Below are 20,181 nucleotides of genomic sequence, written 5' to 3'. Positions count from 1 at the left end.
TCATTCTTCAGGGCTTTTAAGGAAGCTTCATTGCAACAGCATGATTGATTAAATCATTGGCCATTGGTGATCAACTCAACCTTCAGCTCCTTGTTGTTTTTAATAGTAACAGTTTTACTGAGATACAGTTTACATACTGTAGAATTCAATCATTTAAAGTGGCCAATGCAGTGAACTCTGGTGTATTTACAGACATGTGCAATCACCACCACAGTCAATTTCAGAACATTTTCATCACCACAAAGAGAAACTCTGCACCCTTTAGCTATCACTTCCCTATACTCCCATCTCCCCAACCCTGAGTAAGTACTGATCTACTTTCTGTCTCTATCAATTTGCCAATTCAGGACATTTCCTATAAATGGAAATTTCCTATAAATGGAATCAGATAATATGGCCAAATAATATTCCACTGTATGGATATACTACATTTTGCTTACTCATTCATCAGTTGATAAACATCTGGATTGTTTTCATCATTTAAACTCTGTTCTTTCATTTTCTAACAGGGACTGTTGTTCCACATGTACTTTACTTCTCCTATCAACTGAACCTCTTTAAACGTTCAAAATGTAACTAATGATTCCTTTGATCATCTATGGGCATCTATGCAACTAACATGATGCATATTTTAGACCTTGAGGAAGATGCTAATTCCCAATGCACCAAGAAACTCATATTTCCCCAGGAGCTTCTTTTATCTATTTCTCTACAGTTCTGTTCATTTTTTTCTCCCTGGAAAATTCCCAATTTTCATTAAATATCACTTTATTCATGTACTGGACATAACTGGTTAAAAACAGCTTTGGATAAGAATAATGCCTTGGCAGTCTTGCTAGGCTGCCTGGTGACTTCTGTCTTAGAACTTGGTGTTTTTTTTTCTTTTTTTTGAGACGGAGTCTTGCTCTGTTGCCCAGGCTGGAGTGCAGTGAGATGATCTTGGCTAACTGTAACCTCCACCTCCTGAGTTCAAGCGATCCTCCTGCCTCAGCTTCCTGAGCAGCTGGGATTACAGGCGCATGCCACTACACCTGGCCAATTTTTGTAATTTTTGGTAGAGATGGGGTTTTGCCATGTTGGCCAGGCTGGTCTCAAACTACTGACCTCAAGGTGATCTGCCCACCTCAGCCTCCCAAAATGCTGGGATTACAGGTGTGAGCCACCGTGCCCGGATCTGGTGTTTTTTGTTTGTTTTGTTTATTTTTGAGACAGGGTCTTACTCTGTTGCTCAGGCTGGAGTGCAGTGGCATGATCTCAGATCACTGCAATCTCCGCCTCCCAGGTTCAAGCAATTCTGCCCCAGCCTCCCAAGTAGCCGGGATTACAGGCGCCCACAACCACGCCCATCTAATTTTTGTATTTCTTGGTAGAGATGGAGTTTCACCGTTGGTCAGGCTAGTCTCGAATTCCTGACCTTAGGTGATCTGCCTGTCTCGGCCTCCCAAAGTGCTAGGATCACAGGTGTGAGTCACCATGTCTGGCCATTTTTTTTTTCCCCCCCCTGGGCTATAGTTTTTAGCAAATCATCTCCATTCCTATACTCCCTCCACCCCACCTGACTTTTTTGGGGGCTTTTTTTTAATCTCCATGGCTTGTGCTTGTTAATTCTTACCCTCAGTTTTATCTCTGCCCAGCCCCATGCTCTCTGAACTTCATGATCTCCTCTATGAAGTCTTCTTCAGCCTCTGAACTCTCGCTCCTTCCTCTGGGTTCCCATGGCCCTGGCACACCTTCCTACTAGAGCATGTAATGTAATTATCTAATGTTCTCTTTCTCTCATTAGACTATACCTCCAGTCTCTGTTCATCTTTGTATCTGCCGTACCTACACATCAGTGCTAGGTTTATTGTAAGGGCTCAGGGTACACAATGTTATGCCACCACCATCAGTGTGGCTGTGTGGAATCCGGATCTTCAGGTAATTTTCCTGTGGTATTGGTTGCCTTCTACTTGTGATTCTGTGATGGTGCTATGTTTCTTGTATGCACCTAAATGGCATGTATTTGTCTTAAGACATCTTCCCAGGAAGCTGTTTTTCTTACTTTAGTTCTACTTCACTACCAAAGGGCATGTAAAACAGGTGGGGTGTATCTGGGCCTCTATCCAGAGCCAGCTGGGTCATGTTCTGGGGGGAATATTTAAGCCTTAGCAATGTATTTTCATACTTAGTTCACTAGGTTGCAATCCTAAATATTTTTGGAATTGACATGCTTATGCATCTTTAAATAAAGAGTCCAGCTAGAGAAATGGGGGAAAACATAAGGGGTTTGGGCATATGTGTTTTGGGGGGAAGGTTCTGTTACCCCCATGAACTCTAATTTTAAAAATGCCTAAAACAGGCTGGACGCAGTGGCCCACATCTGTAATCCCAGCACTCTGGGAGGCTGAGGCAGGTGGATCACCTGAGGTCAGGAGTTCGAGACCAGCCTGGCCAACATGGTGAAACCCTGCCTCCACTAAAAATACAAAAAATTATCCGGGCGTGCCGGCACACGCCTGTTATCCCAGCTACTCAGAAGGCTGAGGCAGGAGAAGAATCGCTTGAACCCAGGAGGCAAAGGTCGCAGTGAGCTGAGACTGTGCCACTGCACTCCAGCCTGGGCAACAAGAGCAAAACTCCATCGCCAAAAAAAAAAAAAAAAAAACCAAGAGAAAAGAAAGGTGGCATCCAAAGAAGTCTTCTCAAGTTAAACTCAAACTGAAAAACCAGCATGAACAATATTTTTGTAGATGTTACATATACATGTCACAGAGGTTCTGCCTGCTGAGACTGTTCACTTTTACTGATACCTTCTGAGTAAATGACAACACAAAACCCTAAGTCCCAGAACAAGATCAGAACTAGCCTTACCTCCACACATGTCTGCATGTGGTGAGAAATGACTTTGGAAGCAAGTCTCAGAGCTACACTCTGAATTTCAGATCTAGAAAAATAAACAAACAAAAAAACACAAAATTACAATCAGACGTATTTCATACACTGGCTTTCACAGATAGTCTGTAATCCATGCAGAGGTGAACACTGAAAATCTCTACTTCCTGGTTACAAAAATGCCTCCGGAAGCAATCACCTTGTTGTTATTAACGCGAATTGCTGACATCATTCTATTGCTTGAGTTTAGAACTCTTAGGCTGAGGCTTAGAATGAAACACAGGACCTGAGACCTGAGGCCAGGACTGTGTGCAAGTTCATTACATAATGACTGATGGGACCATACATCTTACCAAGGTTGTACAGGAGGTATTGGGGGCAAACCTTTCATTGGAAGCAACATCCATCGTCCAGATCAAGAACTCCTTTGGGGTCAGATGGACACAGTGCTCCGTCTGGGGAAGCCACTCACCAGGGTCCATACAGTGGAGAATTTTCAGTATCTGTGTAAGCCAAATCCACACACAAAAAAGAGAAATAAATACTCAGGGAAACGTCTCTAGAGGTTACATAATAATCAATTGTATCAACAAGAGGTCTACCTTTCAAAAGGCTCCCACTGACTTCTTATTTCCCCCATAACACATTTGGGAGACTGAGGCAGGGTGATGCAATGACTAACCAGACGGCCTCTAGTGACTTGGGATGGGAGCCAGATGCCTTGATTTCTAGGCCAGTGTCCTTTCCTTTTGATTATGCTTCCCAGGTGGCCATCTGCCCTCAAATAGCCATGTCAGCAAAGACTACCTCTAACACACTCTACAGTGAATTTTTAATAACCTGTTTCCTAAACATCCCAAAGTGGTTTGCTCTGTCTTTGGTTAATCTCTGCTATCAATACCCCTATCATCAAAAGCTTTTCTTGGTGCCCTTCTAGGTATGACGCCATGCCAACCACCATATAAAGAGAGTCCTTATCCACTGGATGCTGGATCTACTTCCTATTGCCCCTGTAGAGCCCAAACTCAATCTTGCCTTCATGATCCTACCATTCCAGTGCCTCACACAAGAATGTGGGGAATGGAAAGGGCCAGTCAGTACATTGGAGACTTTACCTTGCAGAAGCATTCTGGGTGATTTTCCTTCATGGCCAACAATAAGAACTTCTCTCCCATGTTGCACAGCAAGGGTGGCAGACCCTTCTCTCCAAGTCCAGAGGCTGCTGACAAGAACTTTTCCAAGAGGGCTTCCAGTGTCAGTGAGCGCACTTCAGGGAAGGCAGATTCTAACAGCTGAGAGAAAGAGATGGGGACATCCCTCTCCCGCTCTCCACTCTTGGCTGCTGCAGCCCACACTGCGGCAATGGTTAGTCTAGTGAGGCTCTCGAGGTACTGGGGCAGGCCCGGCGCCTTGAAGGCACAAGGGAATCCTGTTATCAGCTCTGATCCTGAGATAATCCCTCTGACTTCCTCCCAGAAGCCAAGACTCTCCAGAACTAAGAAGCAAAAAAAGCAAAGGGAAAGAGATAATCACTTTAATTTTCCACAAAAGGACATGACAGAATGAAGACTGAATCCACTGCGTGAGGCCATCAGATATCTCCCATAAGCAGATTTCAAACACTGTCATAAGTGAGTGGCCCTCGAAGGTTCAGACTTCTAGTCCACAACAATTTCCATTTAGGTAATGTATAATTTTTCCAATAGGGGTACAAAGGAATTACCATTAGAAGATGCGTTCCTGGCACCCCTCCTCAACATTCAATAAATATGAACTCAGTGACCTCTTATCACTAAGCCTCAAAGCTGACCAAGAGTATAAACCTCCTTCAGGGGCTAAGCTTCCCTCTGTAACACCCCTTCCCAGAAGCTCTTGGTTGAACCCTACGGTACCCTGGAGCTCATGAGACAGCTTATTCCATTGTCAGTAGATCTAATTGTCAAAAAGTTCTTTTTGTGTTTTTACTCATTAGCCTAATGCTATATTTTGAGGCTCCCAATGACAGCTCTTTAGGCATTTGATTACAATTCTTGTGTCCCCTCTGTCTTCTCCAGATGAAACATTCCTAATTCCTTCCCCAAATGATGGGGTCACTGTCTCTCATTATTCTAGCTGCTTTCCTGTGGACATGCCTCACCCTCTCTTAAAGGATGGCCCATAGGCTGGATCACAAATCTCCTGCATGGTTTGACCCACAGGACTATTACTTTCCCTGTTCTGAACTGGAGTTGCATCACACTGTTGACTCATATGGAGCACAAAGTCAACTGAAACCACAGCCCTTCTTTTTTGACATGGTCTACTGATGGTGGTGAGTCATCTTTCTCCCACTTTGTACTCAGTACTTAGGCCAAGATGTGTTTTCTTTGTTTGTTTATTTTAAGCCCAAGTATATCCCTGTTAAATTTTAGCTTCCTGTTAAGTTTTATGGTCCGCCTTTCATTTGCCGAGATCTTTTCATATTCTCAGTTCTGATTAAAAAAATAAAAAAACCCAAAAACTTATTGCCTGCTTACTATGTGGTAGGAGCTAAATAAGATCACTGCCCTTAAGGAGTTTACAGTCAGTCTAGTTTGAGAAAGAGAAATGCATGAACACGTAATTCCAATATAGTGGTATAAATGATAACCCAAGTCTCAAAGAGGAAGAGAGGTGACAATGTGTTAGGACCACCAAAGGCAGGGGAACCAGCTGAGCAAAGGCTCAATGAAGGCGTGAAACAGAATGGACCATGTGAGGAACTACAGGCCATCCCATAACACTGGAGCATAAAATTAGAGGTGGGAAAGGGCAGGAGATGAGGCTAGGGAAGAAATGTGGCTAGAGTACAGAAAGCCTCCTAGACAATGTGAAGCAGCTAGTTCTGTATGCAAGGGAAAGCCACTGAGGGGTTAGTTTAAGCAATAAGGTCAGGGGCCCATTTTCACTGAAGTGCTCTTATTGTTGAGGGGGCAATATTAGAGGCAGGGAGACCAGTTACAACACTACTGCACTGTAGTCCAGGAGAGAAATAAATGACGAGGGCCTAAAGTTCAGAAGGAATCGGCAGAAGGTGGGTTTAAGAAACACTGAAGGTCTGAAGCCAAGGTGATCATTTAAAAAGGCAGAAAAGAAAGAAAAAAAAACTATGGAAGGGATAAAACTGGCAGGACTAGGGAATGAGGGTGCGGACTAGGGGAGGAGTCTTGGGTACCTCCCAGCACCCAGTTCTTCACACATGTTCATCATCTAATAGAAGTTGAGTAAACCAGCTGGGCCTGGTGGCTCATGCCTGTAATCCCAACGTTTTGGGAGCCCAAGGTGGGAGGATTGCTTGAGCCCAGGAGTTTGAGACCAGGCTGGACAACATTGTGAGAATCTATTTCTAAAAAAAATAAAAAGTCAGCTGGGTGGGAGATCACTTGAGCCCAGGAGGTCGAGGATGCAGTGAGCCATGATGCTGACACTGCACTCCAGCCTGGGCGACAAAGTGAGACCCTGTCTCAAAAACGCATACAAATACACAGGAATGCCTAAATGCCCACAATCAAATAATTACTAAAATTTATGTGGGTAAGGTGGAGGGCAGAGGCCTTCGGTGAGCAGGTTCCCTGCTGGCCCTTGCTTCAAACGCTCTTCGAGGCTCTCACCAATTCATTAACTAGCCCTCTTTGGTTTGAGTCATACCTCAGTTATGAATCCTCTTAATTGTACCATTCTGTCCATGAAGTTTTATCTACAAGAACTCAGGACAGATTTCACCAAATGCCTTGTCAAAATTTAGATATTATATTCACAGCATTCTCTGATAAACCCTGACAACTGTACCCAAGATGTTAACAAGTTTATCCTGGATTGGCTTACCAGACAGCATTTAAGTGATACGCATTTACAGCTAATAAAACACTGTTTATATTTATCATCTCATTATAACTCAGAGAATTCTGCCAACTTCTAGAAAACTAACATAAACATAATGCAAATGTAAAACATTAAGGTAACAAAAATTTATTTGAAATTGAAAATTTGCATAGACTTGCAATAATTCGAGATTTAAAAATATACAATATTTATGTAACACATCAAATTGTTTCAAAGTCTGCCACAAGGGGCAAAACGGGGACTGGACTTGGGCTCCAATATGATGGGATCCTAGGGAGGCCATCATCTGGGGTTGCAGACAAACCTCTTTTTTTTTTTTTTTTGAGACAGAGTCTCACTCTGTCGTCCAGGCAGGAGTACAGTGGTGCAATCTCGGCTCACTGCAACCTCCACCTCCAGGGTTCAAGCGATTCTCCTGCCTCAGCTTCCTGAGTAGCTGGGATTACAGGTGCGTGCTACCACGCCTGGCTAATTTTTGTATTTTTAGTAGAGACAGGGTTTTGCCATGCTGGACAGGCTGGTCTCGAACTCCTGACCTCGTGATCCGTTTGCCTCAGCCTCCCAAAATGCTGGGATTACAGGCGTGAGCCACCATGACTGGCCACACCTCTACTCTTAACTCAGACATTGCAGAATTCCCAGCTCACATGGAGGCACCTTTTTATTTTTAAATTTTTTTTGAGACAGAATCTCCCTCTGTCACCCAGGCTGGAGCACCGTGGCACAATCTTGGCTCACTGCAACCTTGGCCTCCCCGGTTCAAGTGATTCTCCTGCCTCAGCCTCCAGAGTAGCTGGAAATACAGGCATGCGCCACCACACCCGGCTAATTTTTGTATTTTTAGTAGAGACAGGGTTTAACCATGTTGCCCAGGCTGGTCTCAAACTCCTGACCTCAAATAATCCACCCACTTTGGCCTCCCAAAGTGCTGGGATTACAGGTGTGAGCCACTGAGCCCAGCCAGGCAGGCATCTTTATAAAGCAGTGAGGGAAACCCTGGGCAATTGGGATCTTCAACCTCTGTGTCATCTCTGTTTCAGTGTCTAAAAACCGAATCTCATAATAATTTAATAATAAGAAGAGCACAGTACTATCGTCTCCAGGTACCATTTCCCTATCCTTCCTACCCACTGCTGCTAGAGAACAACATTATATTCAAAAGGAATTTCATTTGTTTGGCACAGTCAGAAATACGGCTCAGAAATCTGCTCTTAAAATTATAATTAACAACAGGAAGAACTATCTGGGTTGTTCTAGATATAGTCCAGGCTGAGTGTAAGTGTAGTCTGCTGGACTTGAGAGGTGAACACCCAGACCCACTTGCCTGGTCTGGGGCCTTAAGAAGGGATGATATCACCAGGAAGCCAGGGAATGAAGGCACTACCCAAAAGAAGGAGGAGATGGGGAGCAAGCACACTGATGAGGTAAATGAACGGAGACATTCCTTAGGGACTTCTTGACCTACACTGCCTGTGACTTCAGTATTAACTTTGTAAGTATTTCCTAAGCATATACAGGTTGAGCATCTCTAATCTGAAAATCTGAAATCTAAAATGCTCTAAGATCAGAAACTTTTTACGTGTTGACATGGTGCCACAAGTGGAAAATTCCGCATCTGACCTAATACAGTCAACACACAGATGCAGTTTATTCAGTGTCCCCAAGGGAAAAATAAAATCACCTTCCAGTTATATGTATAAGGTATGTATGAAACATAAATGAATTTTGTGTTTAGATTTGGGTTCCATCCCCAAGGTATCTCATTATATATGCAAATATTAAAAAAAAAAAAAAAAACCCAAACCTGAAATCTGAAACATGTCGGGTCCCAAGCATTTTGCGCAAAGGATGCTTAACTGTATTAGGTACTTGGGAGATGCAGAGATGCAGAGCTGAGAAAGAAAAAGATCTGCTTCAAAGAGCTTTAAGACCAATGGAAGGACAAAGAACAAGTACACAATAACAACTATAAAAATCCGGCTGGGCGCAGTGCCTCACACCTGTAATCCCAGCACTTTGGGAGCCTGAGGCGGGCAGATCACCTGAGGTCAGGAGTTTGAGACCAATCTGACCAACATGGTAAAACCCCATCTCTACTAAAAAAATACAAAAATTAGCTGGGCGTGATGGCAGGCGCCTATAATCCCAGTTACTCAGGAGGCTGAGGCAGGAGAATCGCTTGAACCCAAAAGGTGGAGTTTGCAGTGAGCCAAGATATGGCCACTGCACTCCAGCCTGAGCAATAGAAGAGACTGTCTCAAAAACACCACCACCAACAAAAACCTATAAAAATCACAAAATGTTTAGTGTCCTAAAATTGTTATTAATAAAAGCTGAAATTTGGGCTGGGCGCGGTGGCTCACGCCTATAATCCCAGCACTTTGGGAGGCCAAGGTGGGCAGATCACCCAAGGTCAGGAGCTTGAGACCAGCCTGACCAACATGGCGAAACCCCATCTCTACTAAAAATACAACAATTAGCCAGGTATGGTGGTGCATGCCTGTAATCCCAGCTACTCGGGAGGCTGAGGCAGGAGAATTGCTTGAACCTGTGAGGCGGAGGTAGCAGTGAGCCGAGATTGTGCCACTGTACTACAGCCTATACAACAAGAGCAAAACTGTCTCAAGAAAAAAAAAATGCTGACATTTGTTGAGTATTTACGTGTCATGTACTGTTATGTAATTATAACATATTACATACCCATGATTTAATGCTATGAATAAAAATTACTTCTATTTTATTTATTTTTTTGAGACAGAGTCTCTGTCACCCAGGCTGGAGTGCAGTGGCACCATCTCGGCTCCCTGCAGCCTCTGCCTCCCAGGTTCAAGCAATTCTCCTGCCTCAGCCTCCCAAAGTGTTGGGATTACAGGCGTGAGCCACTGTGCCCGGCCAAAAATTACTTTTAGAATTTATACTTGTTGATATTATTCGGAGCACCTAGACAAGTATTAACTCATTAATGAGGTAGGCTCTATTATTATTATTATCATTCCCATTTTACAGATGAGGAAACAGAGAGGTTACTTGCTCAAGGTCACTAAGGAAAAGGTAGGTAAAGAGAAAACACACTAAAGCCATACGAAAGACCAAAATGAATGTGATGGCACTGATATTCTACTGGAAGAAATGGAAAATGGGCTTTCAAGAGGGAACACAATTTAAGGTGGGCCCTGAGGTTGCACAGGTGCCTCACTGGGAGAGGAGAGGAAAGGGCAAAAGTGCCAGGGAGAGTTAGGAGAGAACAGGCACAAAGAGACCTTTAAATAAGTTTGCTGAATTAATGTGTCAACAGAGGAGCACCAGGAGAGGCTAGATCTAGAGCCCAAAGGGAGACAATTATCAAGTGATATTCATTTAGGCACCTTCTCCAAACTGCTGCTTGGAAAAAATATTCTGTTTGTGCAGCAACTCTGACTCAAGGAGATGCCCTGAAGGGCTTGTGAAACCACGAACTGCTACCTCGACCTCACCCCAGAGTTTCTGATTCTGGAGGTCCTGGGATGGGGCTGATGATTTGCATTTTCAACAAGCTCACAGGTGAAGCTGCTGCTGCTGATCCAGGTATTTGAAACACCACTGCCCTCAAGTGAAGGTAATGACTAAGGATATTAAAACCACACATGCCTGAATCCCACTCTTGTAGATTCTGATTCAGTTGGTTTCAAATTGGGTGCAGACAGCTGTAATCTTAAGAACTGGCAGGTAATTCTGCTCTGCACCCCAGCTGAGAACCACACTCCTCAGGGCCAACTTTCACGCGGGCTGGCAGGGTTTATGGGTGGGTAGGGCGCTGGAGTTCCAAGCAGAGCATGGCTGATTCCAGCGCAGGACTTCACAGTAGTGAAGAACTAGAAAATTCACCATGCCCCAATTTCTCTTTCAAATAAAAACACCAAAGGAGAGAAAATAACCAAGAATTCAAAAGAATGAATCCGCACTATAAATGTTCCTGGCAGGCAGGCCGGCCACCTGGCCAGACCTTCAGCAATGTAAACACTGGCTCGCTATGTGCAGGTTCTGCTCTAGGTCTAGATGTAGAAGTGAATTAGACCCAGCTTTGCTCTCATGGAGCTCCAACTGGGTGGGGACCACAGGAACCACATTCCCCTATTCCATCTCAGTACCCAGAGTGAAAGGGTCTCTAGGTGGAACAGAAGGTTGGAGGCAGGAATGTCCAATACTTCAGCATAAGCTACTGCAGCAACTAACAAAGAAATGCTGCTTTTCTCTTACACAGTGGTTCTCAGCCCAGGAAGCCACTACATTCATCTGAGAGCTTTAGAAAAATACTTATGTCAGGGGACACTTGACCACATCTCTGGGGTGAGATCTGGCAGTCTAATTTTAAAGTGACCTAGGTACAGCAGGGACTGACGGCTATTGTTTCAGTGGTAAAGTCTGTTTCCCACTGCAGGGAGAGTTCATCAAAGGGTTTTCACAACCAAGACTTTTCCCTGGTGCAACAACATTTGTGTCCTGCCATAAAGAGTCTAGATGAACATGTGGTACTTATTTTCATTTCTATGAGTGCCCTTCGTTGTAGGACACAAATAACTGAAGTTAGATCCAGTCTGAAGTTTAGCAGCCTTCTTCTTTAGCAGACTGTAATTTTTCAACCTTCTTTGCCTTTTTATTAAAAAAAAAAAAAAAAAGAAAGAAAAGAGACGGTTTATTACAAGCTGGTCTCGAACTCCTCGGCTCAAGTGATCCTCCCACATCTGTCTCCTGAGTACCTGGGACTACAGGTGCATGCCACCACACCCATCTGAAATCTTACCTTTTCTACTTGCAACCTCAACTTTGATTGATTTGGGTTTCTTCTTTGTTGGAAAGTCCAAATGTTTGAGTGAAAGAATGAAGTTTCTGTTTTAATGGCCCCATCATATTTTTCCTAAGTTAGAGTGATTTTTTTCTAACTCTTCCTGGCTGGAGCTTTTTTCAGCCCTCCTTATTTGGAAAGTCTTTGCACTTTCCCACCAGTGCAGTCATCTCAGCCACTCAAGTATGTGTGACTGATTCTTGCATCCAATTTGATTTCATTTTTGGAATTAACGTTTTTTTTTTTCACTCTTCGGAGCAAGTATATTTCTGGCCTTCAAGGGAATGGCTGAATGGCTGGATTCACATGGAAGGACAATACCTCCTACTGTGCCATGTCCTGGTTCCCTGGAGAAGTAATTCCTAAAGAAATGTCACAATGTGGCAGACTGGTGTAAGTTGCCAGCTTATATTTTGCAAAGGATGTTAAAAACCTACTATTATCATTTCATGAAACAAAGTCTCTTATCCTCCAAAAGGGAAAAAACCATAGTGTCATCATAAAAGATAATTTAAAGAAATTTGTTTTTAAGAAAAAGATGTAGCCAGGCATCGTGGCATGCACCTGTAGTTCCAGCTAGCTGGGAGGCTGAGGGAGGAGGACTGCTTGAGCCCAGGAGTTTGAAGCTACAATGTGCTATCAGCACACCTGTGAATAGCCATTGCACTTCAGCCTGGGTAACGTAGTGAGACCCCATCTCTAAAAACTAAAAACTAAGGAAAAAAAAAAAAGACAAATTTGCTATAGTATCATTTTGCTATAGTTTCCTTGTGCCATGGGCTGGTGAAATCACCAGGAAGCAGCACTAGTGAATTACAGCTTTGAAGAAGTTGATAAAAGCTTCTTGAGGCTAGTCTGTTTGGATGGCATAACTATTAGGAACCTCTGTTCTCAGGAACAAACTGAAGGAACTTTGCAGAGTCCTTCGTGGCACTAAGGAGTGTCTTGCATGAAGGAGTATGGTGGCCCACTCACACAATTCCTTTGGTAATATCACATGTGTTATCTTAGTAGTTTTTGGTTCTTTGTTAGGTTGGAGATTCCAGTGTAATGTCTGCAACCTAACAGTCACTGTGAAAGTTAACTTTAGATATCAAAACTGCCACTCCCTAACTAACCAAGGGAGAGTGCTAATTCAACAGGCTGCTGAAAGAGGATTTAACAGTAGCACAGACCTTGAGCAGGGATGGCATCATACTTAGCATGTTCTGTTCTATTATTTAGGGCAGTCTGTCTCCTCCCAAGAGGAGAAGCATAACCCCAAAGGGAAGGCCTGTGGGCCATTCACCTTTGCTCTTCTGAGCTATTCATATAGGTTTGTTAAATTTTAAAAAAATCAATATAATTTTTCAAAGGTGCACGTTAATCTAAATAGCTTTAGCAAGGGCATTCTGAAAAAAAAAAGTAAATAATATTACCACATAATTATGGATACAGTGAAGTTACACCATAACAGCATTTAATTTAGGTGAATTTAACTTTAGGTGTGGCCAGGGGTGGGGGAGGAATAATAATTAGAGAGGGCAGTTTCCCCTGGCATTCCAATCAGTGATCAATGTCCCATGTAGGGTTGCTGTACTGTTACCTCAGACCAGCAGTTCTCAAACTTTAGCTGCTCACCCCGAGTTTCTAATTCAGTAAGTCTGGGGCAGGGTCACCCAAAAGTTACATTTCCTAATTAAATTTCCAGATAATGCTGATGCTGCTGGTGCAGGGACTGCACTTTCTTTTTTTTTTTTTTTGAGACGGAGTCTTGTTCTGTCGCCCAGGCTGGAGTGCAGTGGCGCGATCTCAGCTCACTGCAATCTCCGCCTCCCAGGTTCACGCCACTCTCCTGGCTCAGCCTCCGGAGTAGCTGGGACTACAGGCGCCCGCCACCACGCCCGGCTAGTTTTTTGTATTTTTTTAATAGAGACGGGGTTTCACCGTGTTAGCCAGGATGGTCTCGATCTCCTGACCTCGTGATCCGCCCGTCTCGGCCTCCCAAAGTGCTGGGATTACAGGCGTGAGGCACCGCGCCCGGCCAGGGACTGCACTTTCAGGGCCTCCACCTCAGACCATCTGAGATCATCCATGCTTTCCATAGTGCAAACATCTTGCTATGCATTGAATGTGTGTAATCCAAGTGTTTAATGGTATTTGTTTTTGTACACCATGGCCCTTCATCATAAGTCAACCCCTTCATCTAGTATTCAACCAAAGAGCTCCTGCATATTATACAGTTCCTGGCCTTCTGATTGTCTTGTGCCAAAATAAAAAGGGCAAGAAAGAAAAAATGTAAGGCCCAGAATGACAACATTTTCTTGGTCCCAGCAAAGACGGCTATGGGGGAGGCAAAGTCCCAGTAATCAGACACAACTTGTTCTATTTAGAAGCAGCAGTCAGTATCCGTGAAGGCAGAAAGATCCTCCTCAGGACTGAAAAGACCAACCCAACAACAAAAAAATGGTTTCACTACTACAAAGTGTCACTTATAAGGATACTGTGCAAATGGCAGTGATACTGGTTGTGCCACCATGGAAGGTCACCTGCCACTAAGTCTCAGAAGAAGATTCCTCATTCTGTCTGAACTTGCACATGTTGCTCCCTCTGCCTCAAAGGAATGAATGAATGAACAAACGAGTGAATTTCTCCTTTGCAGACATAATTGTTCTAAAGTTTTCTCTATCTTCTCCTTTCTCTCCCAGTATCTCCAACCTCCTTTAAAAAATAGCAGATGAAAAAATACAGAGCAGGCTTCATTTTTTTTTTTTTTTTTTTTTTTTGAGATGGAGTCTCACTCTGTTGCTCAGGCTGGAGTGCAGTGGCACAATCTTGGCTCACTGCAACCTCTGCCTTTTGGGTTCAAGTAAGTCTCCTGCCTCAGCCTCCCGAGTAGTCGGGATTACAGGCGCCAGCCATCAAGCCGGGCTAATTATTGTATTTTTAGTAGAGACAGGGTTTCGCCATGTTGGCCAGGCTGGTCTCGAACTCCTGACCTCAAGTGATCCGCCCACCTCAGCCTCCCAAAGTGCTGGGATTACAGGCATTAGCCACTGTGCCTGGCCCAGACTTCACTTTCAATGCATAGGGAGACAGCCTGCTTTTTCTATTTCAAAGAATTGTAGCATTGGTCAGAGCTCTGTAATCAGATCCAACAAAAGTTTTTATCTGAAATGGTGGATAAACTGGTTCTAAAAATAATCACACATGATAATTTGTACACTCTTAATGTCGATGTCCTGTTATGCAATTTCTCAGTTAAAAAAATTATATTTTTAGAGAAAAGGAAACCATAGGAACAACAACAACAAAATAAAATGACTTAATAAATCTTGGCTTCTCCTTATCAAAGGGAAATTCCATTTTTCCATTTAGTCCTTGACCCGCCCAGTAAACTGTAATCCTGACCTCAGGGGCTCTTCCAGTTACAAACATGTTGAATGACCTGGTGGAGGGATTTGGAAACTAACTTTGTCTCACCCTGAACTAGTACTGGTTGTTTATTTCTTGCCCAGGTTTGTTTCTGGTTCTCTGAACCCCATCATCTCTGCTTACACAGGTGCGGCCCCATCACACACACTCCTTGGAAAACATCCCTGCTTTCCCTTGTCCCGGCGTATTCTCAAAGGCATGTATTTTTCAAGTGTAGGATTCCCAATCGGCTGCTGAGGAAGGAGGATGTGCTTCCGACGATACTCTGAAGACTATCCTGGTAGCCCACAAAATCAAAACACATCCTCTCTGGCTTGGGAGACAGCAGAGCCAGAAGAGCTCAAAGGATCTGGGTAGGCTAAAGATGAGCTCACCAGGCCCTGGGTGGTGGGACCCACAGCTTTTACTATTGCCTCCACCTACCATCCCATCTCAGCCTTTGCCCAACACAGAGAGGAAGTCCAGAACTACTGTGGATAAACACATGACAACTCAAAGACACAAACATAGTTAATTCTAAGCATACACTACTTCTGGTTTCCTTTCCTCTTTTCTTTCTCCTTTCTCCTTTTCCCTTTCCTTTCCTTTCCCGTCCCTCCTTCCCTTCTCTCTCTCTGTCTCTCTCTCTCAATCTTTCTCTTTTTGAGACAGGGTCTTACTCTTGTTACCAGGCTGGAGTGCAGTAGTATGACTGCAGCTCACTGCAGCCTTCCTGGGCTCAGGAAGTAATGGAAATGAGCCTGGGAGGTGATTCTCCCAACTCAGCCTCAGTCCCAGGGAACTGGGACTACAGGCACAAGCCCCCATGCCTGGCTAATTTTTTGTATTTTCTGTAGAGATGGGGTTTTGCCATGTTGCCCAGGCTGGTCTTGAACTCCTGGGCTCAAGCAATTCACCTGCCTTGGCCTCCCAAAGTGTTGGTACTACAGGTGTGAGGCATTGCGCCCAGCCTCCTTCTGGTTCTTTCGGTGAATTGGTCCTAAGAACAGGATTGGGAATCAGAAATTCGTCCACCATGACCCTGTTTAATTTTTTCTTTTTTTTTTTGAGACGGAGTCTCGCTCTGTCTCCCAGGCTGGAGTGCAGTGGCCGGATCTCAGCTCACTGCAAGCTCCGCCTCCCGGGTTTACGCCATTCTCCTGCCTCAGCCTCCCGAGTAGCTGGGACTACAGGCGCCCGCCACCGTGCCCGGCTAAGTTTTTTTTGTATTTTTTAGTAGAGACGGGGTTTCACCGTGTCAGCCAGGATGGTCTCGATCTCCTGACCTCGTGATCCGCCCGTCTCGGCCTCCCAAAGTGCTGGGATTACAGGCTTGAGCCACCGCGCCCGGCGACCCTGTTTAATTTAAACTCTAACTCACAAAGGACCTGGGGCTTCTCTTCCACACTTAGTCCATGGGATACTGCAAAACCAACTTGGGAGTCAATTGCTAACTGGGAAGATTCCTTTACATAATGGGCTTACTTCTGTTGCCTCACCTGTAATAAGAGACACTAGGATCACCCATCTCAGTCCCTTGCTAGTGCTACAATTTAGTTCTGGGAATGCCCCTGGGGTTGAGGGTCTGTAGAATCTAAGACTGAAGAGGTTCCTGGCACCAATGAATTGTAGACCAAATCATCAGTGATGTTGCAAGGTGTAGTATACAGCTGCTAGCAAAATCCAACAAAATCTGGTTGTACTAGGAGTGTTCCTATTTTAATGTGAAGTCCAGCCCCAATATGGAGAGAGGACTCAGGTTAATTCTGCCAGGTAATCAATGGAAATGAACCTGGGAGTCAGGATCCAGCTGCTTCCACCCGGGATATGATGGCCATTCATTTCTTTGTTCTTGCTATCAGTTTTATCTCTTGATAAGCTGCTGTTCTCCCAATGTTGGCTTTTTCTTGTAATGTGACTTTTCACAATTTTTATGACATTTTCCCCAATCCTCTGAGTGTATGATGCTCACTTTACAGTTGAAGAACCAAAAGGCTTCAAGACAAGGTGATAGAAGTGATTTTTGCTTCTGCCTATGAAAGATTAACCATTACAGGAATTGTCCTTCTACTATAAACAATTAGAAAACTGAACAAAATGTATGAAATTATTGTTTTTAATCATTGGATATGAGCAATGCAAGACTCAACAAGAAGACAACAATAAGGCAAGCTTTACAATTGCCTAAGCTTACTGCCAAGAGGGAATTTCTAAGCCCCAGTACAGAGAGGAGAACTCAGAGCCCAGAGGTCTTGCTCAGTTGAAAAGATGAGAGATCAGAGTTTGGGAAGACTCAGGCAGCTGGAATTTGTGGGGTACAATACCGGAGATAACAAATCTGTATAGTGAGAGAGCTCTGGAGATCTGTAATCCAACCAATCCTAAGTAACTCAACTGTGTGCTAAAACAAAGTCCAACACTTTAAAGAATAAAACAAAAATCCAACACCCAACGACATAAAATTAACATTGTCTGGTATCTAATAAAAAATTTTAAGCGTGCAAAGAAGTGGGAAAGTATAATCCATAACCAGGAAAAAATTAATTTAAAAATATCCTAAAATGACAGCAATAATGAAATTAGAAATAAGAACATGAAAACAGTTATGTACGCCTGCTACATATGGTCAAGAATCTAGAGGAAGACTGAACATGATAAAGGGAGATATAGAAGATATAAAAAGGACACAAATGAAACTTCTAGAGATGAACAATACAATATCTAAAATTAAAAAAAATTCACTAGATGAAAATAGCAGTAGAGGCTGGGGATGGTGGCTCACATCTGTAATTCTAGCACTTTGGGAGGCCAAGTGAGGAGGACTGCTTAAGCCTAGGAGTTCAAGACCATTTGGGCAACATAGTGAGACCCTACATCATTTTTCTTAAAAGAAAATAGTAGCAGGTTATACATTGCAAAAGAAAAAGGTTGTGAATTTAGAGTCACAAAAGTTGAAGCTATCAAAAGTAAAACAGATTAAAAAAAAAGAATGAGCATCAGCGATGTATGGGACAACTTTAAGTGACTTAATTTACATTTGAATGGAATCACAGAAAGAAAGGAAAAACGGGAAAAGATGGAGGAAATATTTAAAGCAATAATGGTGTTGGGGGCTGGGCACGGTGGCTCACGTCTGTAATCCCAAACTTTGGGAGGCCAAGGTAGGAGGAGTGCTTGAACCCTGGAGTTCAAAACCAACCTGGGCAACACAGCAAGACCCTGTCTTTACAAGAAATTTAAAAATTAGGGCATGGTGGCATGTGCCCGTAGTCCCACTTACTCGGGAGGTTGGGGTTGGAGGATTTCCTAAGCCCAGGAGTTTGAGGCTGCACTGAGCCATGATCGTGCCACCGCACTCCAGCATGGGAGACAGTGCAAGATCCTGTCTCTAGAAACGAACAAACAAACAAAAAATGATGCTGAAAAACTGGATATCCATAAGAAAAAAATAAAAAAAGAATGCCAACCATATCTCATGATACACATGAAAATTAACTTGAGATAGATTACAGATCTAAATGTTAAATGCAGAACTACAAAACTTTAGAAGAAAAAGGAGGGAACATCTTTGTGACCTTGGAATAGGCAAGGACTTCTTAACTAGGGCATAAAAAGTATAAAACACACAAAAAAATGGATAAAGTTGACCTTATCAAAATTAAAAATGTCTGCTCTTCAAAAGACACTGTTAAGAAAATGAAAAGGCAAGTCACAGATTCACAGCCACAAATTCAAAGGAGTCCACAATAGAGCCTATTAGAGCTAATAAGTAAGTTCAGTAATGTTGCAGGATAAAAGATCAACATACAAATTATCAATTGTACTTCTATACAGTAACAATGAACAATCCAAAAATGAAATTAGGAAAATAATTCTAACAGCATCAAAATAGGAACAAATTATTTAATGAAAGATGTGCATGACATATATGTGCCATGAAAACTATAAAACACCCACTGAAATAAAGAGACCTAAATAAATGGAAAGACATTCAGTGTTCGTGGATTTAAAGACATCATATTGTTATGATGGCAGTACTCTTCAAATTCATCTACAGATTTAATCCCTATCAAGATTCTAGCTGGCTTTTTCTTTCCTCCCTCCCTCCTTCCCTTTTTTTTTTTTTTCAAAATAAGCTGATCCTAAAATTCATATGAAAATGCAAGGAACTCAGAATAGGCAAAGCAGTGTTGAAAAATGAAGAAAGAGGACTCACACATCCTGATTTCAAGTTACTATGAAGTAATGGTAATCAAGACAGTGTGCTCCTGGCGTAAGGACAGATATATAGATCAATGGAATATAATTAAGAATCCAGAAACAAACCCCTAATTTACGGTCAACTGACTTTTTGATAAGGGTGTCAAGACAATTCAATGGAGAAAGGATAGTCTTTTTGAAATACAGTGCTGGGACAAATGGATAGTCACATATGCCAAAGGAATGAGGTTGAATCTGTATCTCATACCAGATATAAAGATTAAGTCAATATGGATCATAAACTTATGAACTAAAACTATAAAACTTCTAGAGGAAAACATGGGTGTAAATCTTTGTGACTTTGATTTTAGACATGAAATCAAACGCACAAGCAACAAAAGAAAAAATAGATACAATGGACTTCAAAACTAAAAACTTTTGTCCATCAAAGGACATTATCAAGAAAGTAAAAATCCACAGGAAGGGAGAAAATATTTGCAAACTGTGTATCTTATAAGGGATTAATATCTTGAACATAAAAAGAACCCTTACAACTTGAGAATAAAAAGACAAATAACTCGGCCGGGCGTGGTGGCTCATGCCTGTAATCCCAGCACTTTGAGAGGCTGAGGCGGGCAGATCACCTGAGGTAGGGAGTTCGAGACCAGCCTGGTCAACGTGGTGAAACCCTGTCTCTACTAAAAATACAAAATTAGCCGGGCGTGGTGATGCATGCCTGTAATCCCAGCTACTTGGGAGGTTGAGGCAGGAGAATCGCTTGAACCCGGGAGGCAGAGGTTGCAGTAAGCCGAGATCATGCCATTGCACTCCAGCCTGGGCAACAAGAGCGAAATTCTGTTTTAAAAAAAAAAAAGATAAATAACTCACTTAAAAATGCGCAAAGGATCTGAAGAGACCTTTCTTTGAAGATATACAAATGGCCAACTAGCATTAGAAAAGATGCTCAAGCTCATTAGTCATCAGGGAAATGCAAATCAAAAGCACAAAGAGATCCCAGCACTAGGATGGCTATT

The 20,181-nt window shown here is 43.0% G+C and overlaps 1 protein-coding gene across 11 annotated transcripts in view; it reads right to left on the bottom strand.

Moving 5' to 3' along the window:
• Positions 1-20,181, bottom strand: part of THADA (THADA armadillo repeat containing) — a 352,471-nt gene that overhangs the window by 57,546 nt on the left and 274,744 nt on the right. For all 11 annotated transcript variants that reach the window (XM_050754776.1, XM_050754774.1, XM_050754781.1 and 8 more), the window contains 3 exons: positions 3,987-4,366; positions 3,256-3,374; positions 2,851-2,923 (listed from right to left, as the gene is read on the bottom strand). In XM_050754776.1, the coding sequence (XP_050610733.1) occupies positions 2,851-2,923; positions 3,256-3,374; positions 3,987-4,366 (572 nt within the window). The remainder of the gene's footprint in view (positions 1-2,850; positions 2,924-3,255; positions 3,375-3,986; positions 4,367-20,181) is intronic.

The sequence above is a fragment of the Macaca thibetana genome, chromosome 13, assembly GCF_024542745.1.
Source record: "Macaca thibetana thibetana isolate TM-01 chromosome 13, ASM2454274v1, whole genome shotgun sequence".
NCBI lineage: Eukaryota > Metazoa > Chordata > Mammalia > Primates > Cercopithecidae > Macaca > Macaca thibetana.
The sequence above is the reverse complement of the archived record's forward strand: the minus strand, read 5'-3'. Positions and strand labels throughout refer to the sequence as shown.